Here is a 23,967-nt window from a genome sequence, read left to right as displayed (position 1 = left end):
TTTAAGAGTCGTGAAGCTGATAGAAAAGTCTAACTTTATTTTTAACGTTATCAAACAATAAGAAATGTCCTCCCCTTGTCCGAGTAACGTCGTTGTACTCAGGTATTCACAGCCAAGCGCCCCCTTTACTCTTAATGCCAGAAGAGGGAGACAAAAGTCCTGCACTCCAGCTTTAGAGCTGCAAGTTGTTCTAGTGAAGGTTGCTAAAATCCTTACAATGCATCACTGGGTGCTGGTCATATCAAACTGGTCATTTTTACATTGCAGATGAGAGGAGAGAACAGCATGAATCACACTTTAGCCTTCAGTGACACCACCATGACCACTTCCTTATGCTTGTAGCTTGGAAAAATGCCCAAATATCAGTTTTTTTAATGAATGCAGCAAAGTGCACAAATATACAGGAGTGAACCAGCACACTGAGTGTGTGTATGTGTCAGAAACTGCACTGTCCAAAAAACATCTTCAAGACAGCAGCTGATGGCTGCCTGTTAGAGAAGAAAAGAGGAGTCATATAATTAATGACTGCTCATACGTGTATGGGAGTATGAGCAATGACTGCTAGTTTGGAGTTTAAAATTGGCATTTGCTTGAGAAAAGAATACAATGGGTGGGTAGTTCACATGGCGACTCAATGTTCAGAAAAATACCAGATGATTAATTACAGTAACTCAAACCTCAACAGAAATCCAAGGAAAAGAGATCTCTGGGTAAAACACCAGGTGAAAAGCTGTGTTTCAAGGTTTCGAGTCTCTTTCACCTCTGACCACACCCAATATCACTGATGGATGTGGACACCCAACAGTGATGTCACAGTACACTGACACACCCTGGAGTGCACTTTACATCACTGCAGCATGGTGAGGAGTTACACCTCTGGAGGTCAGCAAAAACAAGATTCAGCTGTCGCGGGTCAAAGTGGGACATTGCAAACTGACTTTGGGATAGGACTCAGATATGTACTGCTTCTACTGGTCAAGAAAATGTACATTATGGAATATTTAATTTTCTTAACATTTTAACTGAAAACAATTTTTAATGTTTCACTTTGGATTTTAAGGTTTGGACACATTTCTGTGATAAAATATTGTTCTACTTGATTTAGGGTTTGGGGATAGTGCAGAAGAGGTGAATAGAAAATGTGGAAAAGAGGACAACGGTGGTGACTTCCTCGCTCGTCATAGATCTTAAGGTTTAGGAGTTGTGTGTGAGGGTTAGATGGTGGACTTAGAAAAGGAAACTTTCAGATGGTGATTCCCTCCCATGTCATAATTGTGAAGATCCATCAGGCCTTGGATCGCTTCCTCTACTGATGACATCTGGATCAAGGCCATCTTACGGTCCCTGATGAGGAGAGACCAGAAACAAACAGTTCAATATTTACCATAAAAGCTCACGTGTTGTGTGTGTGCATGGAACTGTGGTTAGGTTAGTCCATAGCATAACAAGCTTCTAATCCTACATGTAGAAAGTACAGAAGATATTACAAGTGTGGTTCGTTATATCATCTCCTTTTCAATTTTAGAAGTAGACATGTACCTATATATGAAATAGCAATTTCCGTGTTAGAATTTGTAGACGTGTAGTATCATAAAGAGCATCATATTGAAGTGCTGCTTACTGGAAGAACTTGAAGGCCTTGACGGTTCCCCCACTGTTAGAGAACAGGAGACGAAGATCATCCTCTCCAACTCCATCCCTGGACATGCAAAGACAAACTGTTATAGTCCTGAAGCAAAGCAACATGAAGCCAAAGAGATCGCTACGCCCAAGCACAGAAAGAACGTCATCTGACTACTACGTGTAGTGTTGTACTACCGGATGTTGGAGAGGTGAAGAGTTGCCGAGGGAGGAAAGATGTTCTGGAAGTTTTTGGATCCTGGTTTCTTAAAGCGATGAAGTGGTGAGCCAGAAAAATCTGTCCAACAAAAACAAAATATTGACATTATGGCGACAATAATGCTAGGTGCAAATTCTTTAATGTAGAAAACTTAAATTAAAAAACTAAATTAAGTGTGTTGTGGAACCTAAAACTCCAGACATCTGTATTATCTGCAAAACAAACAAGTTGATGTTCCCAGCTCCCATTACAACTCCCTTATATATTTTTATGGAGTATCAATACATCTGTCAGTGGTTCAAGGCGATGAAAAACAATGATGGTGGGAGCGAGCACCCTTGTTTTTTTTGCCTCTGTCAATCTGAGATTGGGGTGGATCTCAGTTTGTTAGTGAACAATTCTCAATGAATTTTATGATGTTTGAAATCTGGACTCTGGCTTACTTAGTCAAAGGCCTTCTTAGCATTTAAGGCCAATACTGTGATTGAGGTAGAAATGGTCTCACTGAATGTGTTTTTTGAACAGTTTTAGAGGAATATTGGACAGTAAGGGCTTTAAACTTAATTTGAAGACTTGGTGTAGACCTGTGAATATCTGATCTGGCTGTTGACACCATAAATGAGTGACTCCAGGATGCAGATACACCCCCTTACCTTTAGTTAATAGCTGGTCATCCAATCCTTCTCTGGGCAAAGCCACAGTTTGATGTTTAGACAGCGTCACTCTCATCACTTTACCAAACACCTTTTGACCATTCAGGTGGCTCATAGCTACAGAGAGTGAGAAAAACAGAAGATATGGGCAGATTAGGAGTATAAAAACCTGACAACATCTCCACGTTTGCAGATACTGTACAGTGTTTCATGTTGATACATTTAACATATCACATCCATCAAATTGTTCTATGGTTACGCAGATTCTAGGAATCAGATTCTAGGATGGTGATTGAATTCCACACATAACAATGCCAGAATATATGCATGATATTTCTTAGCCTTCACTATATGGTCAGGTTGAACACTAACTGATGTAAATATTGTGTCTAACAAAGTAGAAAAGACTTAAATGAATTGATCATTCATTTAGAATACACTTTTCAAAATGTCAAATCATTACAAACTAATTTGACCAGTGGGATCCTCATTATTTAAACCATAAAGCCACACTGCCCAACATCACCCCTGACTTTCATTAATGAAATGATTATTTATTGGTCATCATACTAGTGGTACATACTACTACCATCAAAACTCACCAAGTTGAGCCTGGTTGCCATCTGACAACTGGATCAGAGCGCTGTCCTTTTTGTTGTAGAGGATCTTCACCCTCTGGACATCACCATAGACTCCTACAAGTAGGGTGAGAGAGACAGAGAGAGAGAGAGAGAGAGAGGCAGACCAAGAAAGGGAGAGAGAGAGAGAAAGCAAGAGAGAGCAGGGTGGAGGAGGAGATGAGGAGGAGGAGGACAGAACAGACAGAGCAGGAGAGGTGGAGCCGACGAAGATAAAAAAAAAAAGGAGAGGTGTGAAGGATGGAAGGAATTAAGTTAGTGCTAGAAAGACAAATGAAAAGAAAAGATGGAATCTTCCCATTTGACTTCCACTAGAGACTCAATCAAACGCTTCAGTATCACAGAGACGTTTTATGTTATGACTGTCAACCAGTGATAAGAGTCAGATACCTTAGCTGAGCTTTACTACTGACACAACTGAAACTTTGGCTGTTTGGCTGACTGAACAGTATGTGCATGATTCACAAATCCAATATGAAAGTAAGTGATTAAAAATGTAAAACTATAAATGGACAGTGTAGGAAAAAAGTAACCTAAAGCAGAACATGCTGTATAAAGAAGTGTGTACAGTGAATGTAGAGAGAACACCTCAAAATGTGAGTATTTTTTAGAAAGATCTGTAAACATCCTCAAGTATCTAAAACTGGTCTAATACAGTCTAAGGACAAAAATATTCAAACTGTTGGGCTGGTTGACAGTCTAATGTGACCCTTATGATAGGCTTAGTTAAGGTGACTGAGTGGCTGGTAATCCCATCTGCACAGTCGCGCCATTTGAACTTGCATATAAAATGAAAAGGTGCACTATAACTGGACTTGATTCATACAAAATGTAGAGAGAAAAGGCAAAAAGAAAAGGAAGAGATGAAGGTTTTACAAACTAGAATGAGTACACTGGACTGTCATGATCAACTTATCTATTAATGTGGTGAGAACATAAACACAGAAATAATCCACATGTCCCAGGTAGACTGGAGGCTCCAGTGTTCTATATGAAACCATTTAACACACACTATCATGATAATAGACTAGCCTGACATCTTAGTGTAGCTAATAGGGAATAAATGACTCCTAATCATGTACCACACATTCCACTAACAGATGTATTGTTGTAGGACAGAAGTACTTCTCTCTGTAGTAAACTATCATGCAGAGATGCATTACCCAGACAACAACCAAAAACTTTTATTTTGGCCTTTTGTAAAGTTGCTTTCAGAACTAATTTATGGAATGAGAATCTGCTAAAAATGAAATCTACATGTAATTTAATTTAATTTCATTAAAAAAAGAGCACAATGAAAGCTAAAAGGTTCAGCGAGTTTTGTTAGCATCTCAGCTTAGCGAGGGTAGATCTGCTTCCTTTTATACAACAAATTGGATCTTCATCATTTTTGCTGTGTCATCACACCTCTAATTATTGTTGACCGCTTGACTAAAATGATTCATGATGAAGCAGCTACAGGAGGTACAGGCCTGGCAATCAGTCACTCACCTCAGTGTTGCTTCTTTTAAATCTAAATCTTGTTTTAGAAGTTTCACACCGCATTTGAACCACGTTTTAGTGTTTAATGCCAGGAAATTGAAGAAAATAGAGTTTAGATACAAGATATGCAGGCAAACATAACATGTGATCAAAGTGAGCACTTTTTATCGTGCCGTTCCTATTGTACAGATACACCCCCGACGTGATGGAGTTCCATCTGCAAACTGTGGATCGGGTTTTGCCTTTACGTGTTGCCGAGTCGTCGAGTTTCAACAACACGTGAATGCTTTTTGGTGTCTTTGTTCTCATCAGTTATTAGATAAGCTGACCAAACAGACAATCTCTCAGACTCACTTTGAATGTAGCGACAGCAGAGGATTTTAACTCTGTAGTGTACAATATGATAGAGGAAAGGCATAGATAGATACAGAAAGATAAAGAGGCATAGCGTGTCCACGACATCACTGAAGAAAGTGAACAAAATTGGATTAACAGAGAGAGATATACAGATAGAATAGTAGAGGTTGAACATACCGAAGAGGGTAAAGAGACTTTGAGGCGTGACCATCTTTAGAGAGAGAGACCGCAGAGCAGAGGACAGGAAGAGGAGGAGCAGAGGAGGAGGAAGAGGAGAGACGAAGGTAGAGATCAGACCGCCCAGCATTGGACGAGGTGGGGGAGGTGGTGGTTTCCATGATGATGTGGGGTGGAGCAAAGATGGAGGGGCATAGGGAGGTTTGGGGAGGGAGTCAAAACGGCAAAGCCAAAGTCGGGTTAGACCGGATTAAGAAAAGTTAAGAGAGGAAAAAAGGGGGTGAAAGAAATTCGGGGTAAACGTACGAGAGGGGAAAGGTTTTAATAAAAAAAAAAAAAGTACAACATTTAAGGATGTAGGGCCATAAGGAGGGGCAAATGGAGAGAGAATAAATGTATGGAGGAAGGAGCAGAGGAGGGAAGAAAGGAGGCGGGGAAGGGAGAAAGGAGGAGAGGAGGACAAAAACCAAAGCAGAGGTCAGTAAACAGAGCATCAGTGGAACATCAACGGAGTCTGAATGATTGCTGCTTCCATTCCTAACACATACACACACAAACACACACATACACACTCACACACACACACTTCTTACACTTCTGTCAACACACACACACACACACACACACACACACACATACACACATTCCCTGCTGGATGTATTTCTCAGTGAGGAAAAAGATGGGAAGAAGGTAATAAATGTAAGAAATGAATAAAGCAGGAATTAAACAAGTGAATGAAAGAGTGAGTGGAAGGAAATATCAGACCAAACAGGAGCAGTATCATGAAGCAGATCACATGTAACTGGAGATAAATGTTGGCAAGACAACTGTCTATGAGTGACAGATCAGACTGACACATGTAGAGGAACTGTAAATAAACAACTTCAATGTGATCACTTTAATGAAAAAAGTTATTTTCAGTGTTTTCAAGGCAAAAAGCCTCTAAAATAAACTAAAAGCCAGTAGAACACAAGTCAATCTGACACATGACTCCTCTGCAGACGTCTGCACAGCCCAAACGTTTTGACCGTGCAGATTGTACACACTACAAGTGTGTCCACTGGACATGTGTTAGGAAAGTAAACTGGACGCCTGGTTTGTGTTCTGTTCTCATTAAGCTCTCAACCTTTTCTTCTTGTTCTGCAGAATACAACAAAGAAGTTCTTCCTCTTGCTGTCAAGAGGTCACCACCTTGTTTTATAGTGTGCACACGTGGAACATGTGTGCGTAGTATGTATTGTATAGAGGCGTATGTGTGTCCGGATGACTTTGTGCAAGTCCTCAGTTATCTGTGTACACAGATGTGGAAACCATGATCTGGCCTTCACCACCACCATCATTCATGCAAAACAAGGAAATGTGATTTCCCCCCAAAAGAAGCTGAGGAAATAGAGTCTGTGACTCAGGCTAATGTAAGATTATAGCCCAACCGACACTGGATACTGACGTCAATGTTTAAGTGATTTATCGGCTGATAGTCATTTATAAAAAAATATGTAAGCACGGAACACAAACACTCTTCATACAGGTCCCTTAGATTTGTTTTGGTGATTTGTGGTGATACATACTAAGCTTGAGTAAAATCTCTGGTAGACAAACTGTAACAGTGACACTTTTGATATCATCATAAACCTGGCTTGGCTTTTCTGTGATGTAATTTCTTGTCACTTATTGGACGACATACACACAGATACTGACACGTTTGCAATAAGATAATTATCGGTCTAGTAAGTATTCAATCAACCTGAAGTTTAAAGCGGTGGTTCTCAAAGTGGGGTCCTGGAACCCCCATGGGTCCTTGAGGAGGTTCCAGGGGGTCCCCAGCAAAAAGGGGAATAATTTATTTTCACTATAACTCCATCCATAAGTAAGACAGTGACAGGATGTATGACTCTTTTGATCATGGGTTTCATACACTTTCTGTAATAACACATCTAAAAGCAAAAATCAGATGGGGGACCCTGGGACAATATCTTATCAAATGGGGGTCCGTGGTCTAATTTGTGGACCACGGACCCCCATTTGACTATGTTCTCTTTTTCAGCTCAGTTGCTGCTGTGCTGGAAATTAAGGACGTGATAGCACATCAATCATCATCACTGCCAGGTGGATCTCACTCTTCATCTACTACTTTTGCAAACTGATATTTAATAGTAAGAAATGTTAGCTTCTGTTTGGGGTTTTTTGTATTGCTACGCTAACTCCATTCAAAATGACTCAAATCTGACCATAGATGTTAGTCTGCCCGTTTGATGACACGCTTGAGAAAGGATGAACGAGTGACTGAAAAACAATCCCATGAACTCAACACTCACAACATGAAGAATGGCCTCACCACACACAACCGCTACCTAGCCACTGGATTGTATTGAGCATACAAGTATATACAGGAGCTCTCAATCAGTCACCAGAGAGGAGTGTATGCTGTTACGCAGCTGCTGCACCAAGACTTTACCACAGGAGGGCAGAACTGTGAAAACCACCACTCCACTGTGAAGTCCCTCTCAACAGGGAGAGAGACAAAAGACAGAGAGATAGAGAGTGAGAGAGTGAGAGAGTGAGAGAGAGAGAGAGAGAGAGAGAGAGAGAGAGAGAGAGAGAGAGTAAGAGAGAGAGAGAGAGAGAGAGAGAGTAAGAGAGTAAGAGAGTAAGAGAGAGAGAGAGAGAGAGAGAGAGAGAGAGAGAGAGCTCAGCTAGAGATGGACACACAGAAACAGATAACAGATATTGGAGGTATAGTGATACAGATGACAGTGTGGGTGCACTTTTACAATTAGAGAATAAACAGAAAATTGACAGAATAAACAGAAATCTAAGATAAAAGTATGTAATTATTTGGATATAGAGAAAACCACAAAGCTTCAAAAACACAACAGAACGTTTAAGATCTGAAATAGACAGATAATGTGCTTAAACATAAAATACTTGAAAATATTTTGAGACCTTGAAATTTGGTACCTATGACAGTCCAGGGAGAACAAAAAACAATCTACACATACACATATACACACACGAGCAAGATAAAGGGGTATTTCACTAGGTCACACAGTGATGTCACACTTTTGAACCACTTGGCAAATTATAGTGATTAACATGTTTCAGTAGAATGTATATATACATGTAGAAATGTCTTGTGTGGATTTTCTGGAACATATAATTCACATAAATAAAGAATTACTTTAGGAGAGAGGTTTGAAAATTGAAATTGTTTTAAAAAGAAAGAAAGAAAGAAATTAAACCTATAACATCAGTATTTAAGATATTTTAATGCTTATAAAAGTTAACAGTCTAAGATGAAGTATTACCCTTTGAGAACTTAGGACCTACAGTCACGCTGTGACCTTAATCCATCTTAATTATACTACACGTGGGATGCATGATAAATCATGCTGTTAAGTGGGCTAAGTGCACATACAACCACACACCCACACAAGAATTCACACGACTATCATCTAAGGAGAATCATTCAGCAGTGCCTGCTCAATATTCACAGTTTAGTTATGCTTGTGGTTAGTGTACCTCTTCATTTAAGTTGGATGCCAACAGGACTCCTGACACTCCGGACCCAGACAGAGCAACACGACCAGCAGCTGCTGCGGCCGCCGCTGCAGCACTCAGAGGACTAATGGCTCCTGTTAGGAAAGCACAAGGGAATAAAGAGATTAGAATCAAATATGTAATACATCACATTAAAACTACATTAGTTTAAAAACACAACACTAAAGAGACTAATGCTCTTGTTAATGTTAATTGCAATTTGACATAAATTATGATAAATTACATGAACCTTTGCCAAGAGTAATACATCCTCTTTAATAGACTGAATAGATTCTATGTGACAGAAATATAGTCAATAGAAATGCAGTACATACTACTCTATGTAACATTTAAGCCACAGTGCTACGTGCATAAAAACAGGAATGGAAAAACAGAACAAAGACATTGAAAGCAGGGATGCTGATGTGCTTGATGGTATGATAGTATGTCAAAGCTTGGTTAACCTTTAAACTAGCATTTTTTAATAAAACCTAAACAACCTCAACTTGATCAAAACATAAATGACTATTTACAGGTATATTGAAAAAGTTGGCTTCTTTATAACAATTAAATTAAAAGTAAATTAAAAAATACAGAATAGTTTTGCATTTTTACATGTCACTTCTAGTGAAATACGTGGGGATCTACTGTGATTCTGGGAGTCAGTATTATATGAGGGGGAAGTGACTAAACGCTCACCAAGCCAGCGACCTCATTCCAATCAAAGGGCAAGTTACATCAACACAGATTTAAAGTTTAAAGACCTTTCGTTTAAAAGTTTTGTGAATGAAAACAACTGTGGACAAATGACATATCTGTGTGATTGGTGCATAGAAGCACATGACATCCCTTTTTCTGACTGAGCCCAGCCCAACTTCAAACCAGCCAGAAGAGCACAAGCGACAAACACCAACACAGAGATCTCTCATGTGAAATAAACTATTGTAATCTTTGTAGAGAACAGCGTATTCATGTATGATCCCATTATTCAGAAGAGAAGAAGAATCTCTAATTGAGAATAGAAGTTTTCAGAGCCTTGCTAGACTTTCTAAAACTGAATTTAATCTAGAAAGCATTATATTGAACTGTAGTCAAACCATTTAAGGTCATGAATTCAGAATAAAAAAACATTCAAACATTATGTACAAGATCTGTTATTCTGCATATGCAATTAATTGTATTTATACTTTTTGAGCCACTACACACAGGAAGTGAATCAATTCTTCCCCGACAGATGTCTTTTTCCACTAAAATTTGGAAGATGGTCAAGTGGTGACTAGCTGAGGAACCTCAGTTTTCTCAAAGGATCAGCTAATACAGCATAGTGTAGAGCTGTACAGGCGTTAACCAACTCTAACTGTCAATCGCTGCTTTTTTTGGCTAATATTAAGAAATCTTTAAATTCTACCATTTTCACATAAATAATAAAAAATCTGTACATCTGAACAAAATATCTCTTAACAATTAAATTAGGCTTCCAGTAGACAAGCAGGGAAATATACTAAGTGCATAATAAATATGCAATAGAGAAAACTCCATCGTACCCATCTGCTCAAAAGGATTAAAATGATCATGAATGCTAATTATCAATCCTAAGGCCATTATTTGTCTCATCTAGTGATTTAGCTGTAATATCAACCAACAACGGAGGACATTTATATAAAAACTATTCTCCAGTCGTGACGCATTTAGACAATCATAGCAGGACATGACAAAAGACAGGACAGCAAACAGCAGAGACAGAGTGATGGAAAAACAGAATTAAATAAAAAGCAAAAAAGGATAGGTACCTCCGCCCTGTGAGAGGGAGAGAGAAGATGAGTAACCTCCTCCACTAGAGTAGGAAGCTAGTGCTCCAGATGGGGTACCTACAAGACAATGACAACTAGATTTACACCACAAATACTGACCACTCTAACCTAGCACCAATTATCACAAGAGAGCTGAAGTCAGTAGAATATTAACACTGTAACAGTATTATACCATAATGACCAAATATTGTCAATATGTCACATACTTATCTAAAACTACACATACACTGTATATGAAGTTAGTTTTAGAATTTAGGTGCCAGAAACAAACTGAAATTCAGTTGAACTAATTATCTGGCTCCCAGCAGACTATGCGGTGATTATAATTAAAACCAGGTTATTATGATAGCTTACCAACATGATGAAATTAAGACATTTGATTTTCACTGCTGTGGAGATGTGCCACATTTCCACTGACAATATAAATGTCAACAGAGGACTTTATGAGGAATATAATTGTTAATTTCTTATCACAAATACTGCATTCCAATATTTCACTGTCATTTTCAATACCTGTAACCAGACCTTTTCTGTGACACTGTGGAGTCAATCTGTGACGGGGTGCAGCAATGCATTGATGTTTTTTTCATGCCTGTGGCGGGGCTTGGCTAAACATATTGAGACTCGATTAAAGACAAAACTAAACATCTGCGCTGATTTCAGGGCCATAACTATTGAGAAACTGTAGATGTAGTGTAGATGCATTTGGCTTCATATACCTCTGTATTCCAGTGAGGAATCAGCTGTATCAATTTCAACTGCACCTCCGCCTCTTCATGTGGTCCTATACATCTTTAACTTGCCATTAAGACGGTTTAATACCTCCTACTGCAGTGATGATATGATTAAGCCTTAAGATCAGTGTATATTACAATCTTGTCAGAGATAGACAACCTCTCTGGAGATGAACTGTGTCAAAGTAAATGAACATATGAGTTTGTAGGATCAACATAAAAGTCACATGTAAAGCATGCAGGATGTTACTGGTATTAAGTAGTATTAATGTATTCTTCCATTAACATTATACTCAATACACACTTCTGTCCTGCCATGTCCAACCCAGTGTCATACAACATAAAACTCAGTGTTAACACTGGTGGAAGCTTCCTGTCTCTAACTGTGTCCTTTGTTTATAATAATCACACTAATGGCTCAAGATTACTTACAAATTAACCATAAAACATTTGATTGTACATTTAGTTTTGCATTCGCTCAATTACAAAAAACTACTTAATGCTAAAAGCAGGGCTAGCACAAAGCAAAGATAAAGCTTGAGGTTTATAAAGTATTCATTAAACTGACAACACTGGAGCTTTTGATGATCTTGAACCGGTATCACAGCAGCGAAACCACAACATATCAAAACAGCCTGAGCTGATGCACATCACTGCACGATGTCATCTTCAAATGGGCTCAATCAGTTACGCATAAATAAAAAGTAACTATAAAACTCATTGCAGATTATCAACACCACATCACAGCAGGACTCTGCAGCGCACCAGCAACCTGTCACCTGATACTGAGCAGAAACAGGAATAGTACTGCTGCTGTGTAAAAACAGTGCAAACTGCACACCATAATGTCAACTCATCCTGGCTAACAGACCCTGACACCCTGATGAAAAAATAGTAACAAAGATGTTGTCAGTTGGAACAGATGAAAAATATAGATGAAAGGATGAATAGAGGAATAGTTCCACAGTATAGAGAAATTATTCTCTTTGACTTTGCCTCCACAACCAGCTAGTTAATCTGTCTAATTTGTGCCATTTTTCCACAATTCTATTACACAACAACCACTATGTTTCTTATTTTCAGTAGGCAGCTCATTGAGGTGTTCCTGCTAACTGACTCAGTGCAGGAGAGACGGAAGGAACAGAAAGAAGGAGTGACTGGTGTTTCCATCATCTCCAGCCTCAGGCAGTAAACCTGGCAGAAGCTTTTATATTGCATCAGCTGGTGATAATGGAGTCTTGAATTTGCAACGTGTTACTTGGCCATGGGGTCACGAATCACCCTGCCACAGCTTATTTTGTACATTCTGACATTCTAGACTATATTTCACGTCTTTCCTACTTCACTGTACACTACTACGTACAGTTGTTGTAAGATTTTCCTGGTACTTGCCATTAAAATCTAAGAGCAACTTACAAACCACTATAAAAAAGACAAGTGGGAAAAAACTATTTCTAAGTCAACCTTAAAAAAGGATAGGTCCATCATTTTTCAAGTCTGTCTTAAAACAACAGTCAGATGCCCAAATGATCATTGAAACAGGTTTTGCTTGCTGCAATCATTCCTCCTGTTCACACTGACACTGAAGAGATCTGTTCCGACAGTGATTTCAAAGTAAGTGATCGGGGACAACATCCACTGTTTTTGTTCTGTGCAAAGATCCAAAGTTCATCTGAAGCTCATATGAAGTTTCATCCATCAGATTTAGACAAATCAAGTGGATATCTTCCAAAGTTAAAGTCATTTTAGTACAAAACGTCCTCTCTGTGTTACTATCCCTCCAAGAAACCCTGCAGAGGAAAACAAAGACCCCCACAAAGTCCCCTATCACTGACGTGTGTTAGGAAGTGATCTCTCAATGGCAAGTATGAACAGGAAGAATGATTTGACTGTTCATACGGCTGCCTGACTGTTGTTTTAAGACAGACTTGAAAAAAGGGAACCTATCATTTGAGCATAAATGTTCTGAATCTGTAAAATGGCACAGAGAGGAAAACACCAAGACATTATTTGTCAAGTCCAACATCTTTGTAATACTGTATAATCCCAGAAAATGACTGCAAAGTATATAAATTATACTGATATACCACCCAGCATGAGCATTATTTACTCATGCAGCATAGTTCAGAATTTTTTTTAAATACACCATAAAAATACATATTTTCACTTTCATATTGCTAAATAAACCATTCTGACAAAATGCTGTCATGCAACAGTATTAGACGGCCAACATGTGCACAACACTGAAAACCTGTCCCCAGTCTGGCCAGGAATCCTGCTCAGTCTAAGCTTACTTTTTGGCTGACACTTCAGGGAAAGATGGAAGGGAGGGAAAGATGGAAGAGAAATCCCAATGTAGTCCCTCTCCACAAGCCCTACAACACTACAACACTGTCACTCTGCATGAAGTCAGAATGGCAGCTGTGGAGGACACTCTGTGTTGACGGGTGAGGAAGAAACTCTGGTTTTAAGTGAAGACTGCTCACATTGTTACTGTGTGTTTAAGGCTGTTTGTGAAGTGTTATCAGGCTCTATGATCAATGCTTTGCTGCTCGGTTTGACGTGTGAAAAGCATTTTAGCGTGCAAGTTTAGTACAGCTGATAGAGGTGACAGACCAATCAGTATGCATTACGTTGTTATGCTTATCATTTTTCAGAGAGAAATATTTACACAGTTTCTTATGGGTGACGTTTTGCATGCTCACACTGCAGGCATCTGAGTTTGTCCTCCAACAGAAGCCATCTGGCATGTACTATATATAGTGTCTGGTATATTTTGATGGTAAACACAGCAGGATTTCCATAAATACAATTAATTTCTGTAGAGCTAACTTTGTGTAGTCTGGGTTGCTGCCGTTTCTCATTGAAATTCCACGTGTCATGTTTGTTAGCCAGAGCAAACAGATGTTTTTAAGTGTGGCGTGGGCTAAAAAAGGTTTTGGAAATGCCAAGCGTCTTAAAAAAATGTACTTCTCAAGGGTAATTAAACTGGTTTCCATACAGTTGCTGTATTTCTTAACTCTCAAATGCCTCTATATAAGCTATCATGGCACTATGACTAATGGTTTTCTACTCCCCTGCTGCACACGAATCCTTGATTGTTTGTGAACAGGAAACTTATCTGTATGTCTTTTTCTCTTCTGCTGCACTAACACTGATGCACACTCACTGTTGAAGGGCATTAAAGTCCATGTACACTCCCTGTTCACTGATTTGGGATGGCATTTATCCTCTTAAACACCACAAGGACGCCAACATCCTCGGTCGACATTACTGTCTTTCATATGAAACTAGACGACCTGAGGCATCCAGTGGTACCATGTCATGCTAGCTTGTCTGAATAAAAATGGGTTCTATGGGTACCCACAAGTCTCTCCTTTACAGACATGCCCACTTTATGCTAATCTCATGCAGTTTTTGGAAAAAACCATGCAGGTTTTTGCATGCAGTATAAATGTGTTATTTTCACCTATTCTAAAAATAGTGTAGTTGAATATTTCTGCACACTGGGGTCCCTAAACAGTCTTGGAATTACATAAATTGAGTATGACTGGAAAGCTGAGACTCTTGTGGATTCAATGAGCCTAATTGTATTCAACATGTGATGATGTTAGTCCCCATAGTAGCCATTTCATAGTGTGTGTAGTGAGGCCATTTTTTGGAATTTGACCTCACTGTATAAAATGACCTATTGTGACCTCTAGGATAATCACAGCCTCATGAAACTTTACAACCACAAACTAGAGACCAGGACATTCACAGGATCTATGGCTTTCCTAGATATATTGACAATAAAATATCGCCAAATGTCAAAAGTTTTTGATACCAAATCACAGCATGAATTTTTCTATGGTGTTCGTCAAGGTTTTGGTGTCTTAATGTGGTGTTTTGGAGGGATTTTTGACCATTTTTATCAATTCTCAAGAGGTCAAAAATCTAACTAATGTCATCTAAATAAATGGTACCAACCCAAAAATTGCTGCAACAACTTCTAAGACATAAATGAGTATAGGAATGGCCATAATATACTTCCAACAGAATGTTCTGAGCCCTTATAAAGTCCAAACTTTCAAAATTTGAATAAGCCAAAACATTGTGTTTTGAAGAGGTTAATATGATGTAACTTCCATAAAAAAAACATATAAATGGAGGCAGATTGGAGAGGGTGAGGATGTGTTGGTTGGAGTGGTACTGAGTGATTGATTGATTGACTTTGACAATTTCATTTTAAAAACAGCGTTGAGTGCTTATATAAAAGGAAGGCTTATTTCTATTGTGGTCCCTTTGGGGATTGGGGGGCAGGGGAGGGGTCAAGACAGCAGATCTGACATGGCTATGACACAAAAACATTGATCAAAACAATAATACAATACACTCAGCAGGTTCTCACAGTATTAATAACCTCAGTGCTTTGGTCCTACTTGCCACTCAGTTAATAAAACTAATTAACAACTCTGTACATCAGAGATTAATATATTAATATATCAACATTATTTCACAGCCCCCTCAGCAGATTATATACAAGTCTGGGTCTATCCATAACAATTAAAATAAAATAAGAAAATAAAATATAGAAAGACACCCTATTATCAGACATAATATCCTACTATAACCTCTGAGCCAATTCATAATACCAGCTTGAAACCTCCCAAGCTTTGTATGATTTTAAGATTTCCTGGCAATCTATTCCACAGATTTACTGCCATGTACAAAAAGTTTCCTTCCCCAGGTTACTCTTACACCTAGGAGGAACAAAGTCAGTGGAACTGCCCCTAGTGGAACAACTCCCTCACCTGGATGAGATCATTTTTTAGGTATTGAGAGACAGCACCATGCAGAACCTTATGTATGATGCACAACTCGATCTGAGAGATTCTTCTGTATTTTCAACCACACAAGGCTCTCAAAATGAGAAGGGTCAAGGTGGGTTATCATGGGGAGTTTCAGAATAACATTAACTATCTTGTTTTGAGAAGTCTGAAGTCTGTTTTTAAGGTACGAAGTTAGGCCATTGTACCATGAACAGCAGGCATAGTCAAAATAAGGCTGGACCTGGGATCCTGCCAAGGTCACCATTGCTTTCCTGTCCAGAAATTTTGAAATTCTGACAAAGAAGCGTATTCTTTGATTGACTTTGGTGAGCACCTTTTCAGCCAGCTAGAAATCAATGTGGCTGAGACAAAAGAATTAATTATCTGTACAAAACAATATTTGAAAACTGAGCCAGTTTCACTTGATGGCCAACATGTTGAAATTGTGGAAAGCTTTAAATATTTTGGTACGGTTCTGGATTTCCAGGTGAGCTTCTCTGAAACTACATATATTCAAGAGATGCTCACAGCAACTCTGTCTTTTCAGAAGACTGAGCGGCCTCGGAGTCAGTCATCAGATTTTAGAACTCGTGTACAAAACTCTTGTTGAGAGTCTTTTTAACTTTTCATCTTTATAAAAATTAACTTTCCAGGATTGTGTTAATGGCCAGCAGAATAGTTGATGAAACTCAAAAGCCCTTGACTCAACTTGTTACAGAAAGGCCGAGGAAGAAGGTGAGGAGTTTCCTGGCAGGTAGCTCCCATCCTTTCTTCAGCCATAGAGCTACTACAAATGTATTTAAGAAGTCCTTCATCCCCAGTGCCATCAGTATTCTCAACTCTACAAAGTGACCAACAAGATTTAAGCCACAGACATTGACATGAACTGTTTTATATGTATAATGTGATCTCGTCTATGTGTTTGTCTGCCCTTATGTTGCTGTTTCTTGTGTTTGGTGAGCCGAAGATAAGTTATATTCTAATCTATTCTATACCTCAAAGACAGATTGGAATGGATGTGGGGTAGACAGATGAAGATAGAGGTGTATTTACCCAATAAAGAATGATCCTTGTTGGTTGAGTCTCCGTCTCCAGTAGGAAGGTCAGGTCTGGTGTAATCTCGACTCTTATCATTGTTGTATTTGACGTTGAGGTTGACCAGTTTACTGAAATCTATCCTCAGAGTACAGCATGAATTATAGATGTTCTGTCCATCTAAAGACTGGGTTGAAAGAGGGAGAGAGAATCATAATAGTGTTTTAACAGTGCTTCTTCTTATATGTTGTTATGTGCCAAAAATGTTTAAAAGAAAAAAAAAAAAAAAGGTGAGATGGGGTGTAACATTCTGTGTTAGTCTGAGCCAATGACACACTGTCGAAGCCTCATGGAAGCTTACTGAAAGTCAACAAAACACCCACAGAAAACCTGTCGACCTGTGGCCGGTTTCACCAAAGGTGCAACATGCAAGCTGTGACATGAGAACATTTTCTCATACATTTAACTAATCAAAAGAAACAGCAGACTTTCAAACACATGCATGAACATGACTATGAACTGTAGGACTTCTACACATGTGCAATTTGTGAATGATAATCATTGTGAAACAGGATGGTGCCATCATTTGTGATTGTTGTGTAAGCAGTGCATGCAAATTGCTCTTGTGAAACAGGCCCCTGTTGTTTTTTTTTAATATTTTCTGAACAAACAGCCATAATTTCTATGTGTTTGATCCTACCAGTTTAGCTTGCTGTGCGTTGACGGGGTCGCTGAACTGCAGAAGAGCCTGAAACTGGTTGTTCTTGGTGAAGGTGATAATCTTCATCACTGTCCCAAACTTACTAAAGATCTGGAAGAATCAAATAATTCATGGAGAATAACACAGGAACATGGTCAGGCTTGATTTAAATGACAGTTTATCAAACTTCATTTTTAACATTCTAGTTTAAAGCTTGCAGACACATAATTATTATCACAGTTTGAGTTCAACCAATATGGGCTTTTGAGATGCCTTATGCATAATTTGAGAGGGTGGCGGTGATCATAAACATATTGTTGATTTCTTTATATTTTCCTCTCCAGAAAGGCTCTTCTTTGCTGTACAGATAACAAGGGTTCAAACATTAGGACAAATGTAAAACTGTTGGATCTAGATGACGGGTCCTACCTGTTGCAGAACGTCCAGCGTCACAGGATAAAACATGTTGTCGATGATAATTCGCAGGACAGGGCTTGGAGGTGGAGCTAGGTCCAGAACTCCCGGGTCAGAGGATGGAGAGCTTCCATCCTGGACTGCTGACACCGCCTGCAGCACTGCCTGGGCCCTCTAGATGGAAAGCACAAACAATGGATCAACATCAAATTCTCTACATTAGTCAATTAGTTGATGTTTGGTGTACAAATACATCTATCTGCATACCTGGTTCAGAGCCGAGTCTGTTTTCAGTTCCTTATGGTTGGAGTACTGGATGAAGACAGGTGTGTTTCTGACCTAAGAAGAGAAAGATCCATATAATACACAATTCAGTAATCATCCTCTACAACAAAAACAGAAAATATGCATTATGTGTAACATGAATGGACACTGACCTGCGGTGTGACAGCTGTGTAGTAGTTCACCATGGTAATGGCTGCTTCCTCTGTACCCAACTCCAGGAACGCCTTGAAAAACACAGTAACATTGAACTTTTAAAAAAAAAAAAAAAAGAACAAATCACCTCCAGGACTTTGTGTAATGGTCCTTTTCTTGTTTAGAACTGAAATGTGGTTGTGATTCCTACACTGCTGTAGTTTCATTTTCACCACCAAGTATTGCCTGATGGGGCAGAGTTTTGCAATTGTTCACCTGGTTTTTCCCCTTCAGCATGAGTATGTTGGTGACTTTTCCAAAGGGCAGCCCCAAAGCAATGACTTCAGTCTCTGACACTTCATTGGGAAGTTTCCTGATGTGGAGAACTCTGGAGGGAGGTGATTCATCCAGACGCTGTTTCTTACTGTCACTGCCATTCGCTGAACACACACACACAGACACACACAAACAAAATAATTAAATTAAATTAAACAGTCATACAGCACCACAACTCAAGATTATTGTTATCATAAAATGAATGATGTCTGAATTCCATTGAGCTGCTTCAGTTTCAGGGTGCTGGTATTGTGCATGCTGACTCACAGTCACACTGTCATGTCAGGTTTTTAATTAAAACATGCTTAAAAAAAACAAACGTTTCTTTCCTCAACAAATAAATGCACCAATTCTTCAAATAATATATTTTTCTGTTTGTACTGAAAAATGCTGCTTTTCATTTGCATCCCTATGACCTTTGATCTTTTCATAGCAAAATTACTTTATTTTACATCTGATCTGTGTCATGTCTACAACACCAGGTTGAGTAATCAGTGAGTTGGTGTACATGCACAAGAGTAAATTTGCACTCCACTCTAAAAGCAAATCCTGGTTTTAATCATATTCATGATACAATGTTTAACATACAATAACCTGGTTATTCAGCTCCCTTTATATGTTATTCTGATATATTTACCAGGTTTATAATAATCTGTGCAGGCATGCCATTCATTCCTCCAAATCCCAGACAGCCTCTATCATTTCTGGACCCACTGAGGTTTAGGTATTACCACAATCAGACTTTCACTTCCTGACCACGTCCCTATTTTGGATGGATTACTGCTTTATATGATGGTGGTTTGCACCGCTAACCCCATCCTAGTTAAGGATGAACTCACCAGTCATAGAGTTAGGGCTGCTACCGTACATGTTGAGCTCCTCTGAGCCTCTCTGGAAAGTTAAGAAAACACAGAAAAAGAAATTAAACTTTCCTTCACATCCCATCTTCTGACAAACTCTAAAAATATTACTAATATAAGCACAATGACGTGATGCTACCAAACATACAGTAGGTCGAACTGTATAATCGCTGTCTGCCTTACTGTACAGCAATGCAATAAAAATCACCTGACATCCTGTCATTGCTCACCATAATATTAAGCGGCAAACAGAGGACAAAACTACAAATTACTTTCTCAAGTTTAACACAAACCTTTATAGCATATTATCTTGTAACTTCACCCAAACACTAATAAGATAAATCTATTCACTCACACATGTGTACATCGAGTCCATTTATGGACAATACCACACAGACATAGGAAATACAAGTGTGTTTAGGTAAACACAATAAAAAGTAAGACTTGCCTTCACACCAACCGCAACATCACTGCCAGTGGAGAGAATGCAGGGAGATGGAAAAGAAAAAGAAAAACAAGAAATAATGTTATTTCGAATTCTCAGGAAAATGCAATAATTTAAAACACAAAAGGAAAGGGAGACTGGTGCTGTTGAAAGTTTAAAGTAACTACAAGGAACTTTCATTTTGTGATGATTTTAGCGGCCGCTATGGACAAAAGCGTTACAGATTCCCAGAATGAGGACTGCATTTCAATTTACACTTTCATTTAGCAGGCGCTTTTATCCAAAGCGACGTACATCTGAGAGCTGATACAACACAAGCAGGGATCTAGTCAGGAGAGAACAACATGACTAAGTGCCATAAAGCTAAGTTTGAGTCCAATAGGACGTAGATGTCAACCGGCAGTGCACAGAGGCAATGCATAGCGTGCATAGATTGCATAGAAGCAGATTTTTTTATTTTTTGTTGGCATTTTTGTTTTTCAGTCCATCAAGTGCAGAGGTGTTCACGAAAGAGCTGGGTTTTTGGTGCAGATCGAACAGAGTTGCCACTGAATTCTGGATCATCTGCAGAGGTTTGAACGTACATACGGGGAGGCCTGCCAGTACAGAGTTGCAGTAGTCGATGTGTGATATTACGAGAGCCTGTACCAGGAGTTGTGCTGCATGCTCAGACAGGTAGGGTCTGATCTTCCTGATGTTGTACAGGGCAAACTGACACGACTGTGCGACTGAGGCCACGTAAACCTTAAAGGTTAGTTGGTCATCCATCATGACACCCAAGTTACGGGCAGACTTTGTGGGCATGAGTTGGGTTGATTCGAGCTGATGGCTGAGATGACAAGGAGCTCAGTCTTTGAGAGGTCGAGTTGAAGGTGGCGTTCTTTCATCCATGCTGATATATCGGCAAGGCATGACAAGATCCGAGCCGAGACTGTGAGGTCTTCCAGTGTGAACAACAGGAAGAGCTGGGTATCATCAGCATAGCAATGGTATGAGAAACCACAGGAGTGGATGATTGAGCCAAGTGAGTTGGCGTATAATGAGAAAAGAAGGAGACCAAACACTGACCCTTGAGGAACCCCTGTGGATAAGCTGTGCAGTTTGGACACTTCTCTCCTCCAAGATACTCGAAAAGATCTCCCTGAGAGGTAGGACATGAACCAGCGGAGGGCGGATCCTGAGATACCAAGTTCAGTGAGTGTGGAGAGGAGGATTTGGTGGTTCACTGTATCAACAGATCCAGCAGCAAAAGGGCTGAGGACTGACCAGCAGCTGTAGCTGAGCGTAGTGACTCCATAATCGACAGGAGTGCAGTCACGGTAGAGTGCCTCTGCTTAAAGCCAGACTGTTTTAGGTTGTACAGGTTGTTCTCAGAAAGGAATTCAGAGACTTGGTTAAAGACAGTGCACTCAAGTATTTTTGATAGGAAGGGCAGGAGTGAAACCGGTCTGTAGTTTTCAACCTGGGCTGTGTTGAGTGTAGGTTTTTTGAGCAGTGGGTTGACTCGGCTTGCTTAAATGCAGCGGGGAAAACACCCGTTGTAAGTGAGCACCACCGCCCACTGTAAAGATCTAAATAGAGTGAAAGAAAGACGCAACTTATTTTTAACACTTTTTTTTTTTTTTTTTTTAAACACAGCTGTTTGCAGGATGCATAGTGATGAGGTAATGTATCGTTTTGTGGCTACGTAAGATTAATAATTGTAATATGATGATGGTGAAACAAAGTTAACTTTGTTTTAATACTGTTCATACACCAAGGTCCAACACCCTGTGGGAAGGTACTGTGCGTTTCTTTGTGCTTTAGAACGTAACCGCAATGCTATATATAAACTATATAGAAACAGCCAATCTTCCCACTGATGGTCTCGTTTGCTTATGTAGGTCATATAGAGGTATCAGTATTGAATTGAGACTGTTTCATTACCAGTAAAAAGTTCCTTGTGGTAACTTTAACCTGGATGAAAATATTGTGGCACATTACTTTGAGTACATGGGAACTGAGTGACATTTTAAAGAAAAATCATGCATTATATGTGTTGAAATGTTTGGTTTTGCATGGAAAGCATTTTTGAGGGTTAATATTTTACACTAACTTTTTTTATCTGGCTTATTCCCTTTTAGCTTCTTTTTATTTCCAAATTTAACACTTTTAAATTATACTTAAATGTCTTTTTACTTGCATTGCTTTTATATTCTGTCTTGATGCCTTTTATGCTCTATGTAAAGCACTTTGCCTTGTTGTTGAAATGTGCTATACAAATAAACTTGCCTTGCCTTTCATACTCCTGGTTCACTAACAATCTATTCAGTTTCATAGGTTCAAGAAATTAGCATTTCTTTGTCTGAATTACTAAAACACTAATATTGGTTAATTGATCTCATATCCTCTAAGGTTGTTATGCACAACTAATAAACTGTTACAAAATCCTAACATGCTAAGCAACATTTTTCATCACTTTGCTTAAGAAAAGGAAGTCCAAGCAGCATCAAAGACTGGACACCAATGGAAGCTAACCTGCTTTACAATAGAACGTAAAGGGGATCTTAATAGCACCATTTATTCTTAGATATTTTTTCAAACGTTGCCATGCCATATTTAGTTATTGCATATGCTATTATCTCCATGTGGCAGCAGCACATACAGAAACTTAACCGCTTGATGTATTAATGATGAACCTGGATCACCTGCTATCATAATTGAACAGCAGAAAACACTTAGGCATCATAATGAAATAAAGATAACATGACTTCACTTTCAATTGGTTGATACATTCAATGTGGTGACAGGACATGAAATGAAAGTAATAATAATAAAAATAAATAAAAAATAACTTAACAGAAAAGTAAACGTTTGGCAATAAAATCAGATTTCTTCAAAAGAAATTCTTGGAGCATACTAACTGTATATGTATGTGCGCATTTCTTCTTGTTTATGAATTGGATGGACTTAAAATACTTTCTAAATTCAGTCATGAAGAACAGCTGAAGTTATGTTGCTGCTCAGCCGGCAGTTTGCATGCAGCTCACATCAGCTTCAGACAAAGGACCCTCATTACTTCAGTTAACATTTAACGCCAGCAGTCAGCACTGACAGGACATTAATAACACACAGTCAGGGCTAATAGCTTGTTACACTAATAATAACCGACAATAACTGTCGCCATTTATCATAAAAACATTTAGCACGCATTTCATTCGTGCCGGCAGCTAAATGCCAGTAATCCAGCTAACAGTAACATACACTTCACGCACCACAGTGGAGACACACCGGCTATTACCTTGTACTAACTATCTCGCAAACTATTACACTGCCGAAGTAACAAGAACAAGATGATACGTTAAATATGCCCCGGAGACATGTTTTATAGTAAATATAAGTTTCCCTGCAAACAGGACGACACTGAACCACCACATTTCTCGGTTGGCACTTGGCGGTGTTAGCTAGCTACCGTCAGGTTCTTCAATATTAAGCATCAAGGTTTGCAGCTGAACAAACAGCTAGCATATCTTTAACTGAGCTTCAGTCTAACTGTCACATGCATAGCTGTAGAAAGTGCACTCAGAAGCGTTAGCTGAAATATGAACACATGTACCCGTCCATTGCAGCTCTTTGTCCTCTTCTGTCTGTTGCTGTTTCAGCACACTTGGATGCCTGACAGTGGAGCAAAATGGGCGTTTTTCTTCTTCATGTCTTCATGGCTGCTGGAAACCCAAAGTA

The 23,967-nt window shown here is 39.1% G+C and overlaps 1 protein-coding gene across 1 annotated transcript; it reads right to left on the bottom strand.

The window, feature by feature from the left end:
• LOC122993677 (polypyrimidine tract-binding protein 2-like) lies at nucleotides 1-23,938 on the bottom strand. Its single transcript, XM_044368041.1, has 17 exons — nucleotides 23,843-23,938; nucleotides 20,251-20,272; nucleotides 19,782-19,833; nucleotides 18,883-19,046; nucleotides 18,627-18,698; nucleotides 18,457-18,528; nucleotides 18,205-18,363; nucleotides 17,776-17,886; nucleotides 17,094-17,262; nucleotides 10,475-10,552; nucleotides 8,667-8,779; nucleotides 5,148-5,181; nucleotides 3,096-3,188; nucleotides 2,494-2,610; nucleotides 1,819-1,918; nucleotides 1,622-1,699; nucleotides 1-1,344 (listed from the first exon to the last, which is right to left on the bottom strand). The coding sequence occupies exons 1-17, from the start codon at nucleotides 23,848-23,850 to the stop codon at nucleotides 1,215-1,217; spliced, it is 1,572 nt and encodes a 523-aa protein (XP_044223976.1). The 5' UTR covers nucleotides 23,851-23,938; the 3' UTR covers nucleotides 1-1,214.
• Between the last annotated feature and the right edge of the window lie 29 nt (nucleotides 23,939-23,967).

The sequence above is a fragment of the Thunnus albacares genome, chromosome 12 (genome assembly GCF_914725855.1).
Source record: "Thunnus albacares chromosome 12, fThuAlb1.1, whole genome shotgun sequence".
Classification (NCBI taxonomy): Eukaryota; Metazoa; Chordata; class Actinopteri; order Scombriformes; family Scombridae; genus Thunnus; species Thunnus albacares.
This window is presented reverse-complemented; position numbering and strand designations above follow the sequence as displayed.